This window comes from Miscanthus floridulus, chromosome 10 (genome assembly GCF_019320115.1).
Source record: "Miscanthus floridulus cultivar M001 chromosome 10, ASM1932011v1, whole genome shotgun sequence".
NCBI classification, from domain to species: Eukaryota; Viridiplantae; Streptophyta; class Magnoliopsida; order Poales; family Poaceae; genus Miscanthus; species Miscanthus floridulus.
In genome coordinates this window covers 18,256,625-18,277,678 of record NC_089589.1, presented here as the reverse complement: position 1 = coordinate 18,277,678, position 21,054 = coordinate 18,256,625, and the positions used below count along the sequence as shown (strand labels likewise).

At 52.1% G+C, this 21,054-nt stretch overlaps 3 protein-coding genes across 3 annotated transcripts; all 3 read right to left on the bottom strand.

The window, feature by feature from the left end:
• Positions 1 to 205: 205 nt before the first annotated feature.
• LOC136484782 (putative F-box protein At3g17500) lies at positions 206 to 1,286 on the bottom strand. The gene is made up of 2 exons (XM_066481737.1): positions 795 to 1,286; positions 206 to 710 (listed from the first exon to the last, which is right to left on the bottom strand). Exons 1-2 carry the CDS (start codon positions 1,227 to 1,229, stop codon positions 654 to 656), a joined length of 492 nt encoding a protein of 163 aa, XP_066337834.1. The 5' UTR covers positions 1,230 to 1,286; the 3' UTR covers positions 206 to 653.
• Positions 1,287 to 9,191: 7,905 nt separating this feature from the next.
• On the bottom strand, positions 9,192 to 9,548 carry LOC136488103 (uncharacterized). Its single transcript, XM_066485135.1, has one exon. The coding sequence runs from the start codon at positions 9,546 to 9,548 to the stop codon at positions 9,192 to 9,194; it is 357 nt and encodes a 118-aa protein (XP_066341232.1).
• Positions 9,549 to 18,561: 9,013 nt separating this feature from the next.
• Positions 18,562 to 19,057, bottom strand: LOC136488102 (protein VACUOLELESS GAMETOPHYTES-like). Its single transcript, XM_066485134.1, has 2 exons — positions 18,853 to 19,057; positions 18,562 to 18,758 (listed from the first exon to the last, which is right to left on the bottom strand). The coding sequence occupies exons 1-2, from the start codon at positions 19,055 to 19,057 to the stop codon at positions 18,562 to 18,564; spliced, it is 402 nt and encodes a 133-aa protein (XP_066341231.1).
• Between the last annotated feature and the right edge of the window lie 1,997 nt (positions 19,058 to 21,054).

Here is a 21,054-nt window from a genome sequence, read left to right as displayed (position 1 = left end):
CTACCTCATAAAGTTTTGAACGCAAAATAAAACAAACAACATACCAAACTCATTGGTAGAAGCAAGATTCTAGATCAACAGGCTCCCTGTGTAAACACCAATACTTTGAGATTCTCCAAGTCCCATGGCCGTGATATCCCACATATCTGCTAAATTTCCGGTTCTTGGATCATAGCATTGCAACAACCTCTGTTCCATTTCAAAGATGACTATCCTCCCATCATCCAATATCAGTAAAGGACGTGCATAGTAAAAATGTTTCTCCTGCTCGACACTTATTCTGTACTTTTTAACCCAGAGACCTCTCATGTGATCCATGAGAAACCATAGGTCAAAAGAGACACCAACATCACTGTCGACTATAACCAAGCTGCCATTTAAGTTGGCAAATGAGAGTTCTCGCTCAGGGACCCGAAAGTCAGCACTTTGCAGTGGCTCTGGAGTGTTGGCATCCACTTCTCAGTATCGAGGTTGAATGGAGCCATGCTTGCTGGTTCCATAACAACATAATCAAAGAACAAATAAACGATCCCGCTGAGGGCCCCACAATTTCACTTATCTCAAGGCCACTCGGTGGGTTCTGCTTTCTCCTCCACCTTCCCTGGCTACTCCCATCCAGGGTGATGATGTCACATAGCTGAGACCGTGGGCGATCAGGATGGCTGATGCGGAGTACCTTGTAGTCTCCTGTGGAAGCAACCTGTCCAAACCTGTCCAAAAGCATATGTAACCGTCTTGCAGTTGTGTGTGAAAATAAAACCACAATTAAATTTCCGCTCTATGCAAGTGCCCACAAATTCATCTGAATGGAGACCGAGCAAAGCGATGGCAACTCCAGTGCCCGGGTTGAGAACCCAGGCGGCCAACGAGGGTTTGCACCACCTAAAGACACAGAGGCGGTCGAGGTGGGTGAGCAGCAACTCGATGCGATCGGAGGCAATTCGTATCCGCCTGAGAATCTGCCCCGACAGGCTCACGATGGCGACGCCCCTGACGTCGCCGTCCCTAAAGGTGAGGGCGAAGAGGGGCTCCGCGTGGCGGGCCTTGTGCTCCGCTGCGAAGTGAGGGTCGGAGGTGAGGGCGCGCCAGGACCGGCAGACGGCGCGGAGGCGACAGATGTCCTTGGCCGGGAGGCGCAGCAGGACTTCGAACAGTGCGTCAAGGGGCAGCGCCGGCGCGCCGGTGTTGGGTGCCGAGGCGGCATGGCATTGCTTAGAGCTGGACGCCATCGATCTGGGGTTGTGCGAGATCGGAGGCGGAGAAGGGCGGAAGGCGGCGCCGCCGGAGGGCGGAGCGCTGGTGAATGGATCTCTGTCGTGAAGTTGCCTATTGGGCTCAGGCAAGGGTTTCGATGACAGAACCTCGGGCCATTCCAGGCTGGGCCTCTAGTCTCTAGTAAGGAATCCTTCTTGTAAACAGTGACAGCCCAATTCTTGCTCCTGCCAGCTCTATCCTTGGCCCGTGTCCATAGGGCCCTTTCTATTCGATTTGATTATTTGATGTCAACTTGCAATATGAGTTGATTTGTGCGAAGCCACATTTTGCTGGCTCCGCCCGTGAAGAGGAAAAGTGCTCCGGCTCCTTACTCCTCATCGATGCTGTTTTTGGTTTGCCCGTTTGGCAGGGCCCGGTAGGAGTCGGAGTCCAAGATGCTCGTACAGCCCTACAAAACAGGCTCTAAGTCATTATGAGTTTTTTTTTAATATGTATTTATACATAATGTATATCAGGCATTAGCAAAAATAATATAACTAAAAAAGCCAAAATAACTTATAATTTTAAGCGGTGGGAATACCTTTTAATATCAGAAAAAGATGAGTCATGGGTCCCCTTTCTCTCGGGGCAGCCCACGGGACAAGAACATGAAAAGTCTAAGGTCCGATCCACCTGTGGCCACAATAACTCCCATGCTCCGCATTCTAAAAAACCCTAATTTTTGAGCAAAAGACCTGAAAAACTTCATATTACATGGATTTCATGTTGCTTTCCAAAACTCTGTATGGTTAAGAAAGAGAAACTCCCAACACTCCTGAAAAGTGGGATGCCCCTTAGGTACAGTGGGGGTGAGGGTTCAGGAGACTGAGACCTAGTTAAAATGTTGTCAAACCACTAGTTTTTCGAGCGTTTTCACCATGACTGCTCCACCGGTCCTTGGCCACCACCTCGGCCTCCGATCCACAGTCGGCCACCCAACACCTAGCTATGACCAGCTTTGGCTTCCTACTGCTGGCTGGCTGCACACGCCGTGGGTGCCCAGCATGTGGCCATTATCGACTATGGCTAGTTGCATGATGTCGGTGTTACGGACCACCGACGAGTAAATTCGTATCTGCGCGTATGGCTCGGATGGTGTGTTCGAAGGACACAAGGATTTATACTGGTTCGGGCGGAATGTCCCTACATCCAGTTTGTTGTTGCTCATGTTATCAGCACTAGTTTGTAGTAGGGGTTACAAACGAACGAGAGATAGAGAAGTTCCCATGTCTCTAGTGAAAAGATCGAACGGAGAAGAGTCTTGCTGAGCTCGTTCGGCTGTGTGTTTGTTCTGCTATGTGTTCGCTGTCAGTTCGTTTGTCGTGTGTTGTGGGCGTCCTGCTTCCCCTTTTATAGGTGAAGGGGAAGGCGCCAGTTACAGAGAGAAAGAAGGAGAAAAGCCAGGGAGAAAAAGGCCTCCAGGGCCGCTGGGTCCTTCTTCTCCTTTATGCGGGTCCCACCGACGTTGTAGATGGTGACGGGAATGGCTCCACGTCGGGCTCCTGTTCACCACTAGTGCCATGCCCCGACGTCATTAGCTGGTCGTGGCGTCCCATCCCGTCCCGGCAGACGACGCGGCGAACCGACGTGCCAGTCAGCGGGCGTACGTGGAGTAGGTAGCACAGTGACCACGCATCCATCACTGTTGGCGATGTGAACCCCTAGGCGTGGCCTGACGTGGCCATGGGTCACGTTGAAATGTGCCTGCTTCCTGCCTAGTGTTAGAAGTTTGACCCTGGGGTCGTACCTTTCTGACCCGTAGTGGTTGGAGGCGGTATGGGCCCTCATCGGGCGAGACGGAGTCCGCGCCCCAGGGATCGGGCGAGACGGAGCCCGTGCCCTCAGGGTCGGGCGAGACGGCACCCGCACCCTTAGGATCGGGCGACGCGGGGCCTGTGCCCAAGGGGTCGGGCGAGACGGAGCCCGCGCCCCTAGGGTCGGGCGACACGGAGCCCATGCCCTCAGGGTCGGGCGAGACAGAGACTACGCCCTTGGGGTTGGTTGAGACTGAAATACGTCCTTGAGTCATCGTCCGTGCTCCTCAGATCCCTTCTTCGAGTATCCCTAATACTGATAACCGGCAGTAGCCCCCGAGCCTACGGAGGAGTAGGATACTCCTTTGTAGGCTTTTTTAGATGGGGGACTTTAAGGGCCTCGATCTTCTGCTGCCCGCGGGATGCCTTGGTGGGCTTCGATTCCCATCTGTAGCGACCGGACTCCTTGGGAGCATGTAGCTGCGGGATTCGGGGGGCGGATAAGATTTCTCTTGATTTTGACCTCTCCCTAGGATCTGATCGATCCGCCATCATCCTGCGACCGAGTATTCAGTCTCCTTGCGAGTCCAACTTCCCTCGAGCCCCTGCGCGTTGTAGGGGTCCGATCGAGGGGTCAGCTCGTCTTTGTGAGCGTCATCCCTCAAGCGTTTTTTTGATAAAACAGAGAGGCTGAGCCGTGCCATGTTTTTCCTTGATGGACGAAACATGGTGCTCGGTTAGCTGTTAACGGGCTAGTCCGAGTGGGGCCCTGACTTCTCGTTCGTGGGCGTTCGGCATGGGTCAGCTGGTGACCAACTCTAGATTCTAGACGACCAATCCATATAGTTCTTGGGTCCGTTCGACCGGTCCCAAGGGTTCGTTGCCTTTCTTCGAGGAAAAATCATGGACTGGGAACTGACCAAGACTCGAATGTGGGACGAGATGCCCACGGCGCTCGTGCGCCCGGGTACTGGCCGCTAGTGGGCCCATCCCTTTCCACCCCTCACTCTAAGGACGCCCCAGAGCGGTTGTGAACTTATCGATGGGCCAACCTTTGAACTCCTGGGCCTAAATGGGCCATGGGAGCATTTTCAACTCCGTATCCCTCCTTACCTGTGACGGTTCTTGGCCCACCGATTAGGGCAAACCGTCATCCGGTGCGTCCTTCGAGGGAGCGGCCAGAGGTAGTGCACGTGTGTTTCTTGGAGAGGCGATGTGATGCGGCGCGACGGGCGTGTAAATCTAGGCAGACGGTTCACCTCTCGCCGTACCCCGCCTTATAAATAACATCATCCCCCTTCTCATTTCAGCACACCAAAATCGCAATCTTGCCTTCTCTGCCTTTCCGCCATCGTCGTTTAGATCTGCTGCCCTTGCTAATCCGCTGCCAGCGCCCTAGATCTGTAGCCTTCGTTTCTCCGTCGCCGCCTTCACTTCTCCATCGCCGCCTTCGCCCCCCATGGAGTCATGGTACCGCTCTGACATCACCCACGCGCGTATGGAGGGCCTCATCAAGCGCGGTCTTCTCCACGGGTGGACCGATGCGACGGAGTGGCTCGTGCCCGATCGCGAGGATGCGCTGGCGCCGCCCGACGGCTACGTCGTGTCCTACGCGCCCTTCCACGAGAGCGGACTCATGATTCCGCCCCATCCGTTCTTCCGGGGACTGCTGCACCACTATGAGATCGAGCTGCAGCATCTGAACCCCAACGGAATCTAGCACATCACGGCTTTCATCGTGCTATGTGAGGGACACCTAGGGATCGAACCCCACTTTGAACTGTGGAGGTATTTCTTCTCCATCTCCCTGCTTAAGAAGAAGGAGAGAGGCAGGGAGATCCTGGTGCCGATGGGATGCGTGGGCATCCACCTCCGGGAGCAGCGAACGGCCGAGTACACACCCTACCAGCTATCCAAATCCAACAAGGGGTGGCATGCCTAGTGGTTCTAATTGAAGAATGACCCCACTGCCCCCTTGCCTGTCTTCACCGGGCGCCTGATTGAAGAGGCACCGCCGACATGGCCGTGGGGGCCACCCGTCAAGGAAAAGAAGAGGATGCGCGACCTCCTTGAGGCCGTCATGTTCCTGAAGAACAACGGCCTCCATGGGGCCGGTGTCATCGGGGCATATCACGCAAGGAGGGTGGCACCGCTGATGTCGCGCGTCCTCCCGCTATACGGGATGACGCCCGGCGCGTAGCTCGGCGGGACGGCGCTCACCCAAGGGCCACTCCACGACAGCGAGGTCGCGCAGCGCATCAAGGAGGCGACGGGGGAGTCCGACGCCATGTTCCTGATCCTGGGACATCCCACTATGCGGCCAGACGCGGGCTTTGTCGAGCTGCCGGCGAGATTGGGTTTTTGGGATTCCGTCACACAACTGCTAGAGCACGTGCCGCGAATGAACGAAGGAAAAAGGATAAGGACAACAAGGAGGCAAGGTGGCAGGCAAAGCAGCAGGCAAGGCTAGACTAAGGAAGGCGGTGGCAGGGCTCAGATGAGGCAGAGGAGGAGGAAGAAGAAGAAGAAGAAGAAGAAGAAGAAGAAGAAGAAGAAGAAGAAGGAGGAGGAGGAGGAGGAGGAGGAGGCGACGGTTTCGGGTCGCCCGTTCAATGGGACGAGCTAGGCGGTAGGGATGAGGATCCGTCTCTGCTGTACGCGGGGCCTTTCCCGTGGCATGCCATGGGGTAGGAGGGGGAGGACGCGCCCCCGGAGCCGGTGGAATCAAGTTGCCCCACCCCGTCTAGACCTCCCGCGGCGCCCCCGAAGTCGGCGGGAACCGGCCGCTCCGTTCCATCCGGACCCTTCGAGCAAAGGGACGGTTCGAAGTGGCAACATGCCAACGAGGAGCAGCCAGGGTCGGGCAGGCTGGCCCCAAAACATTCGCATGATGGCGTCAGGGTGAGTCAAGAGTTTTTTCGTCCTTTTGTTCTCACGAATTTTTGCCGTAAACTGACCGTCATGTCTTTTGCATGGTCGGAGGACGTGGGACTCTCCTGAGGCTTGCACCGAAGAAGAGCCTGCTCCGGTAGACACGCCAGGAGCCGGCTAGCACCGCACTAGAGGTGAGCAGGAGTGGCGCTAGGGCAGCCACAGCGTCGACTGAGGAGGTGCAGCCGATGGCGGCATCCACAGGAGAGCACACAGAGGAGGGCGCATCCAGGGCACCCGTGGCAGGCATGACGCGGCTGGGTGTGGCCACGATGTCATAGGCAGAGGTAGCGTAGACGGAGCCATCATCCGTGCTGGTGGCCGTGCCCATCGCGGGGCAGACGGAAGAAGGCGCGCCCGAGGCATCCTTAGCGGATGTAGCGACGGGGCAGGGCTCCGCATCTATGTTACACACCCCCTTTACCACCAGAGGGTCCGCTCTAGAGGAGTTTCTGCTGTAAGAGAGGTCGGCACCGCTGGAGATCAGCGTGGAGCCATCCCGGTCTCTGGTCCGGGTGGTTGCCCTCGATGACGTAGCAGAGGAGAGGGAATGAGGGAGCGTCCACACGGAGGTTGGGACCGCGGTTCTCGCCCTGACCACCATGCTGAGCTCTATGCACGACATTGTCTCCCCGGTTGGCTAGGTATGATATGACTGTGCTTTTGACCCTTATTTTCTCCTTCCACGTCTCTAAGTCTTGTCCTCTCCACAGTTGATTATGGTCCATAGCCGGGAGAAGTCCTAGTTCCTCGCTGAGGAGATGTGGCGGAGTCAGGGGCCAGCCATACAGCTCGCTGTCACCCGTTAGGAGGTGGCTGAGCTTGCCCCCACTGCCTGGGAGCTGGCCGACCTCTAAGTCAGGGAGAAGGACGCTCGCGGTGACACCCACGAAGCCGAGGAGAAGCTCATGGTCCTGATCGAGAGGACGTGCACGGACGCTGTGGAGGCCAAGCGGCTACGAATGGAGCAGGATGATTTGCTATAGGCCATAGAGGAGCTCCGCACGGAGACCTGGCACGCCAGGAGCGCGCTGACACCCAGTAGCGGATCGACCACCTTGAGGGTGAGCTTCAGGGAGAGAGGGACCTAAAGGTTGTGGCCAAGGGCGTGTTTGCCAAGCTCACCGCGGAGGTCGGTCAGCTCCAGGAAGAGGTCCGGCACTTGGAGACCGAGGTGACCCAGCAGCACGATGAGGTGCGTAGGCTTCAGGCGGACGTGAACGGTAAGCTTCTGGTTGCCCTTGTTGTCTTTCTCCCTAGAATCTATGGTAGGCCTTTTGACACAGTTGGTATGTGACCTGGGCAGGCCTCAACGATAAGCTTGGGGCAGAGGTGATGAAGAGTTGTGGCTTAGAAAGGAGCTCGACGAGGTGAAGGCCTCCCTCCTGAAGGAGAGCAATGAGCATGATACCCTGCGCGTCGCCATCCAGCTGGTCTACGATGACCTCAAACTGACCTTAGAGGCAGAGATAAGCTCGTATGCGGTTCATGCCACCCAGATTACGGATCAAGCGTGTGAGATCATGAGGGACGTGCTTCGCTTCGGCGTTCATGATCATTTGCGGTCGCCCGTTCTCATTACGAGAACATCGATCTAGCGACGATCAGCCAAGGCTTCGCGCCCATCTACACCGACGCTGAGCTAGACGACATTGAGAAGGAGGTGGCCTTTGTGGCACAGGACTTATCTGCCAAGATAGAGGATGAGATCATTCCCCCAAGAAATTAGTTAGTTAGATAAGCCAGGCGACGAACTTGTAATAAGTGGACAAGCTCTTAACTTTTGTTATGGCCAAACAGACTTTTAGCTCTTCTCGCCTTTTTGTATAAAAAGGTTAATGCGTTCTGACCCTTTCTGTCGTTAATGCCGAAAAGCTTGGGGCGTGGGCAAAAAAACTCTGATCACGCTGGTGAGCAAAAATTCTGTAGCCGTTGGGGCGTAGGTTTCTTGCAGTCCGACCAGTTTTACTCAGTGTTTGTTTCCCAACCCTTGCTTCTAGATCTTAACGTGAGAAAGAGTCGGGCACAGAGAATGTCTGCCGGGTAGATATACTCTTATCAGCCCCTGAGTGAGCCCCGACCCTTTATCGTTGCCGAGGTTGGGTGTCACTAAAGATCGAGGAGAAGATAGCAAAACCGATAAGAGAAAGTGTTTTTCGTTTCAGAAACGTCATTCTTAATTTTCGTAAGTATGCGCATATATTAGGGGTAAAAGTGATGTAACTGTTTGATGTTCTAGGCATTGATGAAGACTTCGCCGTCGATGGTCTTGAGCTTATAGGTGCCTGGTCAGAGCACCTCCGCGATGACATACGGTCCCTCCCACGGCGGAGAGAGCTTGTGGCGGTTCTTGATGCTCTAGACGAGGCGGAGCACTAGGTCCTCGACGTTGAAGGCCCAACCCCGCACCCGATGGTTGTGGTACCGACACAATGCTTGCTGGTACTTGGCCAAGCGGAGGAGGACAACATCGCGTGCTTCATCGAGCTGATCCATGGCATCCTCGAGGGACGCCTCGGCTCCCTGTTCGTCGTATGCCCTGACCCTCGGCGCTCCATAATCGAGGTCGATCGGGAGGATAGCCTCAAAACCATAGGCCATGAAGAATGGCGTGTAGCCGATGGCTCAGCTGGGGGTCGTCCTTAGGCTTCAGAGCACCGTGACCCATTGTCCTCCAAACTTGTTGAACCGGTTGAAGATCCTAGGCTTGAGGCCTTGTAGGACCATGCCGTTCTCGCGCTTGACCTGCCCGTTCGTGAGGCGGTACGCCATGGCAGCCCAATCGACACGGATGTGGAATTCATCGTAGAATTGGAGGAACTTTTTCTTGGTGAACTGCGTGCCATTGTCCGTGATAATGGAGTTCGAGACTCCAAAGCGATGGACGATGTCAAGGAAGAATAACACGGCTTGCTCAGACTTGATCACGGAGATCGGTCGAGCCTCTATCCACTTTGTAAACTTGTCTACGGTGACAAGCAAGTGCGTATAGCCTCCGGGCGCCCTCTTGAGAGGTCCGACCATATTGAGCCCATAGACCGCAAACGGCCATGTGATGGAGATCATTTGGAGTGCTTGGGCTGGCAAGTGGGTCTACCGAGCATAGTATTGACATGATTCACAGGTGCGCACAATCCGTTCAGCGTTGGCTACTGCAGTCGGCTAGTAGAAGCCCTGTCGAAACATGTTTCCGACCAGGGTCCTAGGTGCGGCATGGTGCTCGCAGACCCCACCATGGATATCACTCAGCAACTACTTCCCTTGTTCAATGGAAATATAGCGCTGCAGGATGCAGGTGTAGCTTCGCCTGTAGAGCTCGCCCTCGATAACAACGAAGGACTTGGTGCGACGCGCTAGCCACCAAGCCTCCATTTTGTTCATTGATAGCGCCTCACAGAGGAGGTAGTTGAGGTAAGGCATCCTCCAGTCAGCTAGAGGGTCGGGTTCTGCCGCTGGATCCTCGTTAAGCTCCATGACTTTAGGGTCGAAAGGAACCGACGGTTGGTCAGCCCTCGAGCCTAGGGCAGGTGACCTATCACCGATCTGTTCTAGCTCCTCGTAGCGGACTGAGCGCTTATACTGATCACTGGCGAAGATGCCCATTGGCATCGGCTCTCAGTTGGATGCCATCTTTGCCAGCGCATCGGCTGCTTCGTTGAGCCGCCTCGGGATGCGATTGAGCTCAAGATCGTCGAACTTGTCCTCTAGCTGGCGGACTTCTCAGCAATATGCAGCCATTTTGGAGTTGTGGTAGCTTGATTCCTTTATGACTTGGTCGACGACCAGCTAGGAGTCACCTAGACATCAAGCCGCCAGATGCCTAACTTGACGGCGATGCGTAGGCCGTTGACGAGTGCTTCATACACGACCATATTGTTGGAGGCAAGGAAATGGATGCGAACCAAGTACTCATGCGTACCCTAAGGGGCAAAACAAAGACCAGCCCCATGCCGGCGCCTTTCTTCATCAGCGATCCGTCGAAGTACATCGTCTAGTACTCTTGGTCGATGGTTGTTGGTGGCATTTGGATCTTGGTCCATTTTGTAACAAAAATGGCCAGCACTTGGGACTTGATGGCCGTCCGAGGGGCATACGAAATGCCCTGACCCATTAGCTCGAGTGCCCACTTAGCGATTCTTCCGGTGCCATCCTAGTTTTGGATGACCTCACCAAGAGGGAATGACGTCACGACCGTCACCGGGTGCGACTAGAAGTAGTGACGCAACTTCCTCTTGGCGATAAGGACGGCAATAAGGAGCTTCTACATTTGGGGATAGCGAGTCTTGGAATCAGACAAGACCTCGCTAATGAAGTGCACGAGATGCTGTACTTTGAGGGTGTGTCCCTCTTCTTCCCACTCTAATACCAGGGCGATGCTGACCACTTGCGTGGTGGCCGCAATGTAGAGCAGAAGCGGTTCCCTATAGGTCAGGGGGACCAGGATTGGGGCCTTCATCAGGAGCTACTTGACCTTGCCAAGTGCCTCCTAGGCCTCGGGCGTCCATTTGAAATGGTTGGCTTTCTTCAGAAGCCGATAGAGGGGGAGACCTCATTCGATGAGGCGTGAGATAAAATGGCTGAGCACGGCGAGGCAGCCTGTAACTAGCTATACCCCCTTTATGTTCTAAATCGGGCCCATCCTCATGATGGTCGAGATCTTCTTCGGGTTAGCTTTGATGCCACGCTTGGAGACGATAAAACCCAGCAGCATACCCCTTGGGACCCCAAAAACACACTTCTCGAGGTTGAGTTTGATGCCGTTTGCTCAGAGTTTCGTGAAGGTCTGCTCTAGGTTGACTATGACCTGGTTAGCCTATTTGGACTTGACCATGATATCGTCCACGTAAGCCTCAACGGTTTGCCCGATGAGGTCCCTAAAACACTTGAGCATACAACGCTGATATGTAGTCCCCGCGTTCTTCAGGCCGAACAGCATTATGACGTAGCAGAACGATCTGAATGGGGTGATGAAAGATGTCGTGAGCTGGTTAGACTCTTTCATCACGATTTGATGGTACTCGGAGTACGCATCAAGGAAGCAAAGGGTTTCACACCCTGAGGTCGAGTCGACTACTTGATCTATGCGTGGCAAAGGAAACGTATCCTTTGGACATGCTTTGTTGAGACCCATGTAGTCAACACACATTCTCCATTTCCCACTCTTTTTTCATATAAGAACGGGATTGGCTAACCACTTAGGGTGATACACCTCCTTGATGAATTTGGTCGCCAAAAGTTTTGCAATCTCCTCGTCGATGGCCCTGCGTTTCTCCTCATCGAAGCGATGTAGGCACTGCTTCACCGGCTTGGAGCCTAGCCTGATCTTCATGGCGTGCTCTATGACTTCTCTCGAAATGCCTATCATGTCTGAGGGTCTCCATGCAAAGATGTCTCTGTTGGCGTGGAGGAAGTCGATGAGCACGCTTTTCTATTTAGAGGAAAGCACGGTGCCGATACGCACCACTTTGCCATCAGAGCCGCTGGCGTCTATGAGGACCTCCTTGGCGCCCTCCACGGGCTCGAAACACCTGGCCGACCACTTGGGGTTAGGCGCTTCTTCGACGACTTCCTCTCTGATGGCCGCGAGCCCTTTGGAGGCGACAATCACCGTGGCGTGTTCGCAGCACTCGACCTCATACTCGTAGGCATGCTAGAAGGAGGTGCCGACGGTGATGACCCCGCATGAACCCAGCATCTTCAACTTCAGATAGGTGTAGTTAGGGACGGCCATGAACTTCGCGTAGCATGGATGTCCCAGGATGGCATGGTAGGTCTCATGGAACCTGACCACCTCAAAGGTAAGGGTCTTTGTCCTATAATTGGTTGGATTCTTAAAAGGTGACAGGCAGATCGATCTATCCAAGTGGCATGGCCCGCCTTCCAGGCACGATGCCGTGGAAAGGTGCCCCGGTAGGTCGGATGCGCGATCGGTCGATGCCCATGGCGTCGAGCGTCTCAGCATACATGATGTTGTGGTCGCTGCCTCCATCCATCAACACCTTGGTGAGGCGCTTCATGCCGACGATCGGGTCAACCATGAGTGCGTATCTTTCCGGCTGTGGGATGCTTTCCGGGTGGTCGGTCCGATCAAAGGTGATGGTGGACTCCGACCATCGGAGGAAGGAAGGCGCGGCCGGCTCGGTCGTATAGACCTCACGGCATGTAAGCTTCTAGCAGCGCTTGGAGTCATAGGCCATCGACCCTCAGAATATCATGAGGCAGCTGTCCGGTGTCGGGAAGCCACCGTCCTTCCCCTCAGCATAGTTTGTGGCTAGCTTGGGCTCCTTCCTATGCTCCCCATTGTTGGAGCTACCGGACAAGAACCGCTTCATGAGGACGCAGTCTTTATACAGGTGCTTGACAGGGAAGACATGGTTCGGGCATGGCCCTTCGAGCAGCTTCTCAAAGTGGTCTAGGGTACCCTCGGTGGGCTTCCGACCAACCTTGCGGTCGGCAGCGCCACGAGTGAGCCCTCATGCCGCTGCTTGTTCTTCTTCTTGTTGGGGCGGTTGGAGGCGCATTCACCGGTGTCCTCGTCCTACTTCGCCTTGCCCTTAGGGTGGTAAAAATCACCCCGACTACCTCCTCATCCGAGGCGTGGCTGGTGGCGATGTTGAGGAGCTCCTTGGTGGTTCATGGGCCCTTACATCCCAGCTTGTGAACTAGGGACTCACAGGTGGTCTCGGACAGGAAGGCTCCTATGACATCGGCGTTAGTGACGTCGGGCAGTTCGTTGCACTGCCAGGAGAAGCGCCAGATGTACTCACGAAGAGTTTTCCTAAACTTCTGTTGGTAGTTTTTGAGATCCCATGGGTTTCCAGGACGCGCGTAGGTGCCTTAGAAGTTTTCCATGAAAATCTCCTTTAGGTTCGCCCAACTTTGAATTCGGTTGGGCGGAAGGTGCTCCAACCATGTTCACGCCAAATCGGCCAAGAACAATGGAAGGTTACGAATAATGAAACTATCACTATCCACCCCACCGACTTGGCAAACAAGCCAGTAATCCTTGAGCCATAGTCCAGGGTTTATTTCCCTAGAGTAGTTTTGGGATGTTGGTCGGTGGTCTGTACCATGATGGGAAGACGGCGTTGAGGATATGTCAACCAAAGGCCTGAGGCCCCGGCAGGTCAAGGCTCGAGCTCCAGTCCTCGTCGTGGTTGTAGCATCCACCGCGATGAGGGTGGTAGCCATGGCTGGCTTCCTCTCTCTCGTCACTCCGTGCATGCCTATGGGCATCTAGGGTGTTACGTGCATCATGGTGGAGGCCGAAACACTCATGCATCGGAGTCACGACGCACTCCCCGCCGATGCGCGGTGCCTGGTGGATAGACACGTTCCTAACATGTCGTCCCGAGGGCGCATGTTGGCTGGCGTTGAGCTCGTGTTGCATAGACAGCGAGCTCTCCGCATGCTGCATCGCCGCGCGCTCGAGCAGCATGCGGATCTCACGTTGGGCCCGACGATCCTCGGGTATCGTAGGCTCCGAAAGCCCTCGAAGCAAGGCCACCACGACAGCGATGTTCTGGCTTACCTGGGCGAAGTGTGGGAGAGCTCCATCATCCTCAATGTCCTCCGATTCACATCACGGGCCATGGCGCGCACGCCCACCGTCTCCGCGGCGCTCGATCTCTTGCTCAAGCTCCACGTGCTCCTGCTCTAGCTAGAGTCACGCATCCTCGAGTTCCTTGTACCGCGCCCTTAGCTACTCCACCTGCAGGCAAGGTGGGGCCCCTGCATCTCCCTCGACCTCGTCGTCGAGGTCATTTGTTGGGGTAGCCCCTCCCTTATGGACACTTTTGATGCGTCCCTCGGGGGTACCTTCCATGAAACATTCTCGCGAGGGGTGATGGCTCCCCCTACTAGAGTCAGAGTTAGAGGGCGACTCTGAATCTCCTACGAGAAGGTCGTGGAAAGTCTCCACGACATATTCATTCATCCCCACGAACTCATCGTTTGTAGGGGATTTGGGCATGCATTGCGCCATAAGGTGGCCAACAGTCCTCGCAGCATTGCGGAGACCGAACAGGAATGTCGACGGGGCGCTCTAGATGAGGTATTCCGAGAAGAGCGGTTTCTCCCCGGCAAGCTGCGCCATGACATTGGTGAACGAGAAGGTGAGGCGGCGTAGGTCCTCCTAGGACGATCGGGGTCCTAGGAAGGCATCGAGCTAGTCCTCTAACCTCCTATAATCAAAGCCGAGGAGCTAGCTATTCCCGGGGGCGCGGTCCTCCGGTGCGTGCACCTACAGCTCCTCAAGCGCCTCGATGATCGCGTCGAGGTTGATAGAGTGGAGAGGATGGACGGCGACAAGAGCCTGCGCCACCTCTCCCTCCATCGTGACGATGAAGTCTAGGTTCCCGAAGCGCACGTGCACGCCTGAGACCTAGCTGACTCCGTGACTAGCCATCCAAGGCCTGATGTGGACGTCGAGACGCGCAAAAGGCCCCCTACCTAGTGTGCCAACTATCGGTGTTTTGGACCACCGACGAGTAAATTTGTATCTACACGTCTGACCTGGATGGTGTGCTCGAAGGACACAAGAATTTATACTGGTTCGGGCGTAATGTCCCTACGTCCAGTTTGCTGCTGCTCGTGTTATCAGAACTAGTTTGTAGTAGGGGTTACAAACGGGCGAGAGAGGGAGAAGTTTCCAAGTCTCTAGTGAAAAGATCGAATGCAGAAGAGTCTTGCTGAGCTCGTTCAGCTGTGTGTTTATTCTGCTATGTGTTCGCTGTCAGTCCGTTTGCCGTGTGTTGTGGGCCATCCTGCTTCCCCTTTTATAGGTGAAGGGGAAGGCGCCGGTTACAGAGAGAAAGAAGGAGAAAAGCCAGGGAGAAGAAGGCCTCTAGGGCCGTCGGGTCCTTCTTCTCCTTTATGTGGGTCCCGCCGATGCTAAAGATGGTGACGGGGATAGCTCCACGCTGGGCTCCTGTTCACCACTGGTGCCATGCCTCGGCGTCATCAGCTGGTCGTGGTGTTCCATCCCGTCCCGGCGGACGACATGGTGAACCCACGTGCCGGTTAGCGGCCGTACGAGGAGTTGGCAGCATAGTGACCACGCATTCGTCACTGTTGGCGATGTGAACCCCGGGCGTGGCCTAACGTGGCCATGGGTCGCGTTGAGACATGCCTACTTCTTGCCCGGTGTCAGATGTTTGACCCTGGGATCGTACCTTCTGACCTGTAGTGGTTGGAGGCGGTATAGTCCCTCGTCGAGCGAGACGGAGCCCGCGCCCTAGGGATCGGGCGAGACAGAGCCCATGCCCTCAGAGTTCGGGGAGATGGCTGTCGCACCCTTAGGGTCAGGCGACGCGAGGCCCATGCCCAAGGGGTCGGGCGAGATGGAGACCGCGCCCTTGGGGTTGGTCGAGACTGAAATACGTCCTTGAGCCATCGTCCGCGGTCCTCAGATTCCATCTTCGAGTATCCCTAATACTAATACCCGACACAAGCTATTTTACCTCTTTGATTGAAAATCTATTTTTTTCTCCTTGAATTCTAAATCAGACAACTTACATCTTGAACTTTGAAAATCGTTCGAATTACCCTGTTATCTTGTATTGAAATTGTTTTAAAGGCGGTTTTATCTTTTTAAGTTGAAAATCCATAAATACTTATACTAGATAAAGTTTTTGCCATAGAAAATGTCTCTAACCTTCTAGAAAATTTGATAAAAATCATAGAGACGGATTAAGATATGAAGAATCCAAGTAAAATATTTAGAGCTTGTAAAAGCTAAAATATATTTTACCTCTACCAAAAATGAGAAAAAATACACAAAAAATGTAGAAAAATACCAAAACATTTTAATTAAAGTCTAAACGTGTTTTAAAAACTTTAGGCTGCAAAAATATGAGATGCAACCAGCATGAATGCAATATATGTTAATGTCAAATGCATTCAAGCTTGTTATGTCTAATGTTTTTTGTTGTGTGAAGTTTTCAAAATACATTTATACATCAAATGGAATGTTTTGTGAATTTTACTTATTTTTTGGGATATTTTTTCATTTTTCCTAGAGCTAAATCTAACTTTGGAAGCTTCTAAAGATATTTTCACGAGATTTAAATATTTTATTTGAATTTGTTCTGTCCCAATACATCTCTAGGTATATTTTTTTGGATTTTTTTGAAATTTGAAGACATTTTCTGTGGTTCAATAGTCTTACCAAGTATTTACTATATTTTTTAACCAGAAAAAACAAAAATGCTTTCAAAACAGGACAGGGAGGTAATTTGAACGGTTTGAGAGTTCAAAGGCTAAGACTTCTAGTTTTGGAGTTTGACAAGGAAAATCAAACTACATAGATGAGGGGGTAAAATAGACCTTTTTTCCTAAAAAATATGACAATGTGCACTTGAAATTCACTACTACAATAAATCTTTTTCAAGGCGTTGCCAAATGGCCTCGGAGGCGGGAGGGCCTGTTGCCCGCCTCCGTTATTGGGTGGCCGGACAGCCAGCCCCCAACCGCCTCAGTTAATAACTGAAGCGGGCAACCTAAAAGGCCCGTCTCGGTTAATATATATTAACGAGGTGGGCATCCTAACGCAACCTCCTCGGTAAATCATTAACCCAGGTGGGCATTCTAACTCAACCGTCTCAGTAAATTAGGCCTAGCCCGCTAGCCCACTAATATCACCAATATATAAACGCAGGGGTTAGGGGTTTTCACTCCTCACTTCTATCTCCCCATCCCATAGTTGAGGCCGAGTGACGCGCCCCTCGCAGGGGGAGAGCCCGACCACGCGCCTTTCGGGAAGGAGAGCCCGATGGCGCCCCTCCACTCTCTCCCTCACACTCTCCCTCCCGAGCCTCTCTCCCTCCATACTCCGACGGCAGCACGGGCGGCTCCCTCTCCGACGTGGAGGTGAGGAGGACCACTGGCACGCCTCCCTCTCCCTCAAGCGGCGCGGCCTCCCTCTCCCTCCAGCGAGCGGAGCAGCGGCGGTGCAAATCCAGAGGCTCCCTCTTCTCCCTCCCCTCCACGGATCTGCTGGTGGCATGCGTGGGGCAGCGGATCGGGCATGCAGGGGGGCGGCGCGAGGCCCAGATCCTTCCCTGGTGGTGGATCCGACAGCCCGTGCATGAGATCCATCAGCGGCAGCGCGTCCAGGTGCAGCGGTCCCGGCGGCTCCACCAACGGCCCCGGCGAGTAGGTGACCAGATCAAGCCAGCGGGTGCCCGAATCCGGCAGCGGGCGCTTGGATCCGACGGTGGTTGCGGCGGCGCGCTGATCTAGCTGCGGCAGTGCCTGGATGGGCTCGGCGGGCCTGTCCATGGATTTTTCTCTATTTTTATTTGATTAACCGAGGCGGGCAAACAACCTTCTCGGTAGTTCGTGTATTAATCGTGACCTTTTGTTCGAGGCGGTTGCTTTGCCCGCCTCGGTTAAACTTATTGTAGTAGTGATTCTTGGATTTCAACGCTTTCTCATTGTTGCCTCTATTTTCAAACTATAGCACCGTGCACGTGAAGCCTCTAATTAGTAATAGTACGATGATTGTCTACTAAATTAAAGGCTAGATGCTTTTGATATATGAGAATTTATGTGAATTATCTTGTTCCCTAGTGTGTCTCGCGAAAATTATGAAGCCACTAATCAGTAATAATGAGATAAGATCTAATTTTTTAGGTTTATCTTTTTGTTTGTTTGGAGCCTTAATCTAGTGTAATAGTAAGATATAAGATAGAATCATTGCATGGTTTCATTAAATGTACATGAGGCACCAACAGGATCGATGTCACACTGTTACCTTTAAGATCCGTACAACTCGTGTAGGTAATATGATGAACAAAGAGAAAAGAGAGAAAGCAGGAACAAGGAGTTCTTTATTATCTATTACTAGAAACATACCCGCGCGTTGCTACGGGAATTATGAATTAGTGAATTGCGTGGTACGATGACGTGAACAACAAAATGCTTATATGTCTTGCTGACGTGGACATCTTGTGTGGTTTTACTTAGTGGTTTTAATTGTATATGACAGTGCATTGCCAACTTGGATAGCTGACATGTTAGGATAAATAGATGGTGGGTTTTGTTTTATCAGAGTATAAGATTAATTCTTCTTAATGTAGAGTACATACATACAAGTACGTAGACTAACACATAACAAAGCTGCTAAAGTGCTAATATCCACTTATTCCTTGTGGGTTTAATATAAACTAGGAAGTTATTAGAATACATAAGTGGAATATATAAACTGCATGTGCACCATGCTCTTATTATGCGGTTCATAAATCGTATGCATACAAGACACTAACAGGATCGATGTCACACTACTGCCACTTTTCAGATCGGTACACAACTCTGTATCTGTAGATAATGTTCCTTCGTTTTAGTGTCCACGCGTACGGACGGACGAAAATCTCTCACTGAAAGAGCATACTCGCCACGTCTTCACCCGCAACTTCCGCAAGGCTTTCCATGACTTTCACGCCCAGAACTTCACCCAGCGCCGACGACCACCCCTTTCCGTTCTTCCCTCTGGAGGACCTGGCGCCGTGCAGGCAGTCGATGTGGAGGTCGACGTCGCACAGCCCGCAGCGGTAGACCCAAACGCCGCAGGGCTCGCGGCACGCCGCGCACGTTGTCCCCGCACTAGGCATGGCGGTGAGGCTCAGGCCGTGGTCCGGGTGGAGCTCCTCGCTGCGCGCGGTCTGCGGCAGGCGCGAGCACCGCGGGTGCACGGCGCGCAGCGGTACAGGAAGACGCCGGCGGGGACTTTCTCCTCGCGGCACAGCTCGCAGGTGCTCCGGCGGCCGTCGGTGCGGGAGGAGAGGGTGAGGTCGTGCCACGGGTGCGCGAAGAAGCAGCCTGTTCGGGAGACCATATCGTGGATTATTTACTGCTGGCTGATTTAGTGTGAAAGCAAAACGCTGTTCCCGATTAAAAATTTACGATCGTTTACGATCAAATGAACAGGCTGTGGAGCGTAGGGTCTCCGGGTACCTGGCGCCCTCCTCGTGCAGGTCGAACTCGCAGAGGCGGTGGTGGCAGCTGTAGCCGCTGCCGGTGAGCTTCTCCCCGCACAGGTCGCACTGGCGTGACAGGTGGTACTCCCGAAACTTCAGCTCGTGCTTGGGATGCGAGAAGTGGGCTGCCGGCATGGCCATGGCGTGGAGGACCGGAGGAGTCTGCGGAGTGTTGCTTGCTCGCTTTGATAGATAGGCTCCCTCAATGGCCGCTGCTGTACGTACCATCGGACAGCGGTTACTATTTCTTATATAGGGAAATGAGCTGCGAAGACTTATCAAAATTGTTGTCGTAAAAAAAAGACTAATAAACGGAATGTCATGTCATGCTAGCCTGTGTAAAAAAGCGCGTTTTTTTAGACGAGTAAAAAAGCGCGTTGGTGCGATCGAGTTGTGCATACTAGTAAAAATTTTATTACTAATATTAGGAAATCCGAGTTTATTTATAATACTTTTAGTTGTCAAAATTATTTATATTTACGGTATCTTTTATTTATTTTATTATAACACAATAGTCATAGATAATCTGTATTCTCTATCCACACTTGACAAAACTTGCGAATTTGCCGATATGTTTCCATATCCATATAATTTTCCCCACCATGAGGAGGCACTGCATGAGTCTTTAACATATTAATTGAAACATTAGCTTAAATTACCCTGGATCTTGTTGCAGCACATGTCTTATGACATCATGAGCCTAGACTTTGTCTTTCAAATTTTGACGTCTTTCAAAAAAAAATACAAATTTATCTCGAATGAATTTTTTTTAATTTGTTTGGAACAAACTCCTCAACCTAATTTTTTCATAGTACATAGAAGAAAAATAGATTGGTTAATACTCCCTCAGTACCTAAATAAACCGATTCCTAAAGCTGTCTTTAGTAAACAAAATAAGTTTGACTAGATTTATAAAAATGAGTGTGCAGAATTAGACACCAAATTAGTATAGTCAGATACATCATAAATTACATTTTCAGAATGTGCTCATTTGATATCATAAATATCGGTTGTTTTTTCTATAAGTTTGATCAAATTTTTTAAAAAAAAGTTTATTTAAGATAATTTTAGGAATTAATTTGTTTAGGGATAGAGACAGTATAAAAAAAGCCAAAGGTGCCTAGCTCAAACGGTTAGGTGACCCGACGTTATTCCTCAGGTCCTAAGTTCGACTCCCCGTGGGAGCGAATTTTAGGCTGAGGTTAAAAAAATCCCCTCGTCCGTCCCCATAACCAAAGCACTGGGGGAGCACCGGCCCAATTCTCACTTGGGCGACGGAAAGCCACCGTGTAAAGGTGGGGGCGGAGGTTCAGAGGTTTTCTTGGCCGGGTGAGAAGGTCCTTCTTATATGTATGTATACACGATGCCATTCGTTCAACGCGATGCATTGTTTTGGTTTATATACACGTGAAATAATAATCTCTAATACATGTGACCTCCTTGACGAGAAAATCTTCGGCCGAGAAAAATACACAAAAGGTTAGCAACAATCCTTGAGTCGACTGCGAGAGACGTGTGGAGAGATGGGATAAACCTGTCTTAGATATTTAGGGCCTGTTTGATTTTACACCGTAGGATGCCACTCCCTGTTGTGGCGCCGCCACGATTGAGGGGGAGAAAATGGACGCCATAGCTATGGCGAAAATCACGTGCAAATGAACTGAGATTCTTGTGGCTTACCGCACTTTACGTGGAAATCAAGCAACAGCCTAATTTTCTGTGGCGAGCCGCATTGGTGGCATGGCAAACGGAGGCCGGGAACCAAACACTCTCTTAGGATGAGATAACCCCATTTGATGTTTGGTTGATGAGTAACAAAACCAACCAAATTTCTATTTGGTTTGGCAACATCAAAAAAAGATCAGCCACCTCACAAGCAGGGTCCACATATTATCCGCTTTGAAAAGTTGTTAAGATAACCCTTAAGTTAATTTGTGTTTAGTTTACCCTTTCGGATATTTCAGTTGATCTTGTCTACCGGCCATGTAATAATATATATATCTTTTTTATTTCTACGTGTACAAATTAAGTTTTAAGTTCAAAATTCAATGTGTATGTGAATAGAGAATACCATAATTTATGTTAGGAAAATGACCGCTTTTATATGGTTGGAAAAGTACTATTGATACTTTTAGATA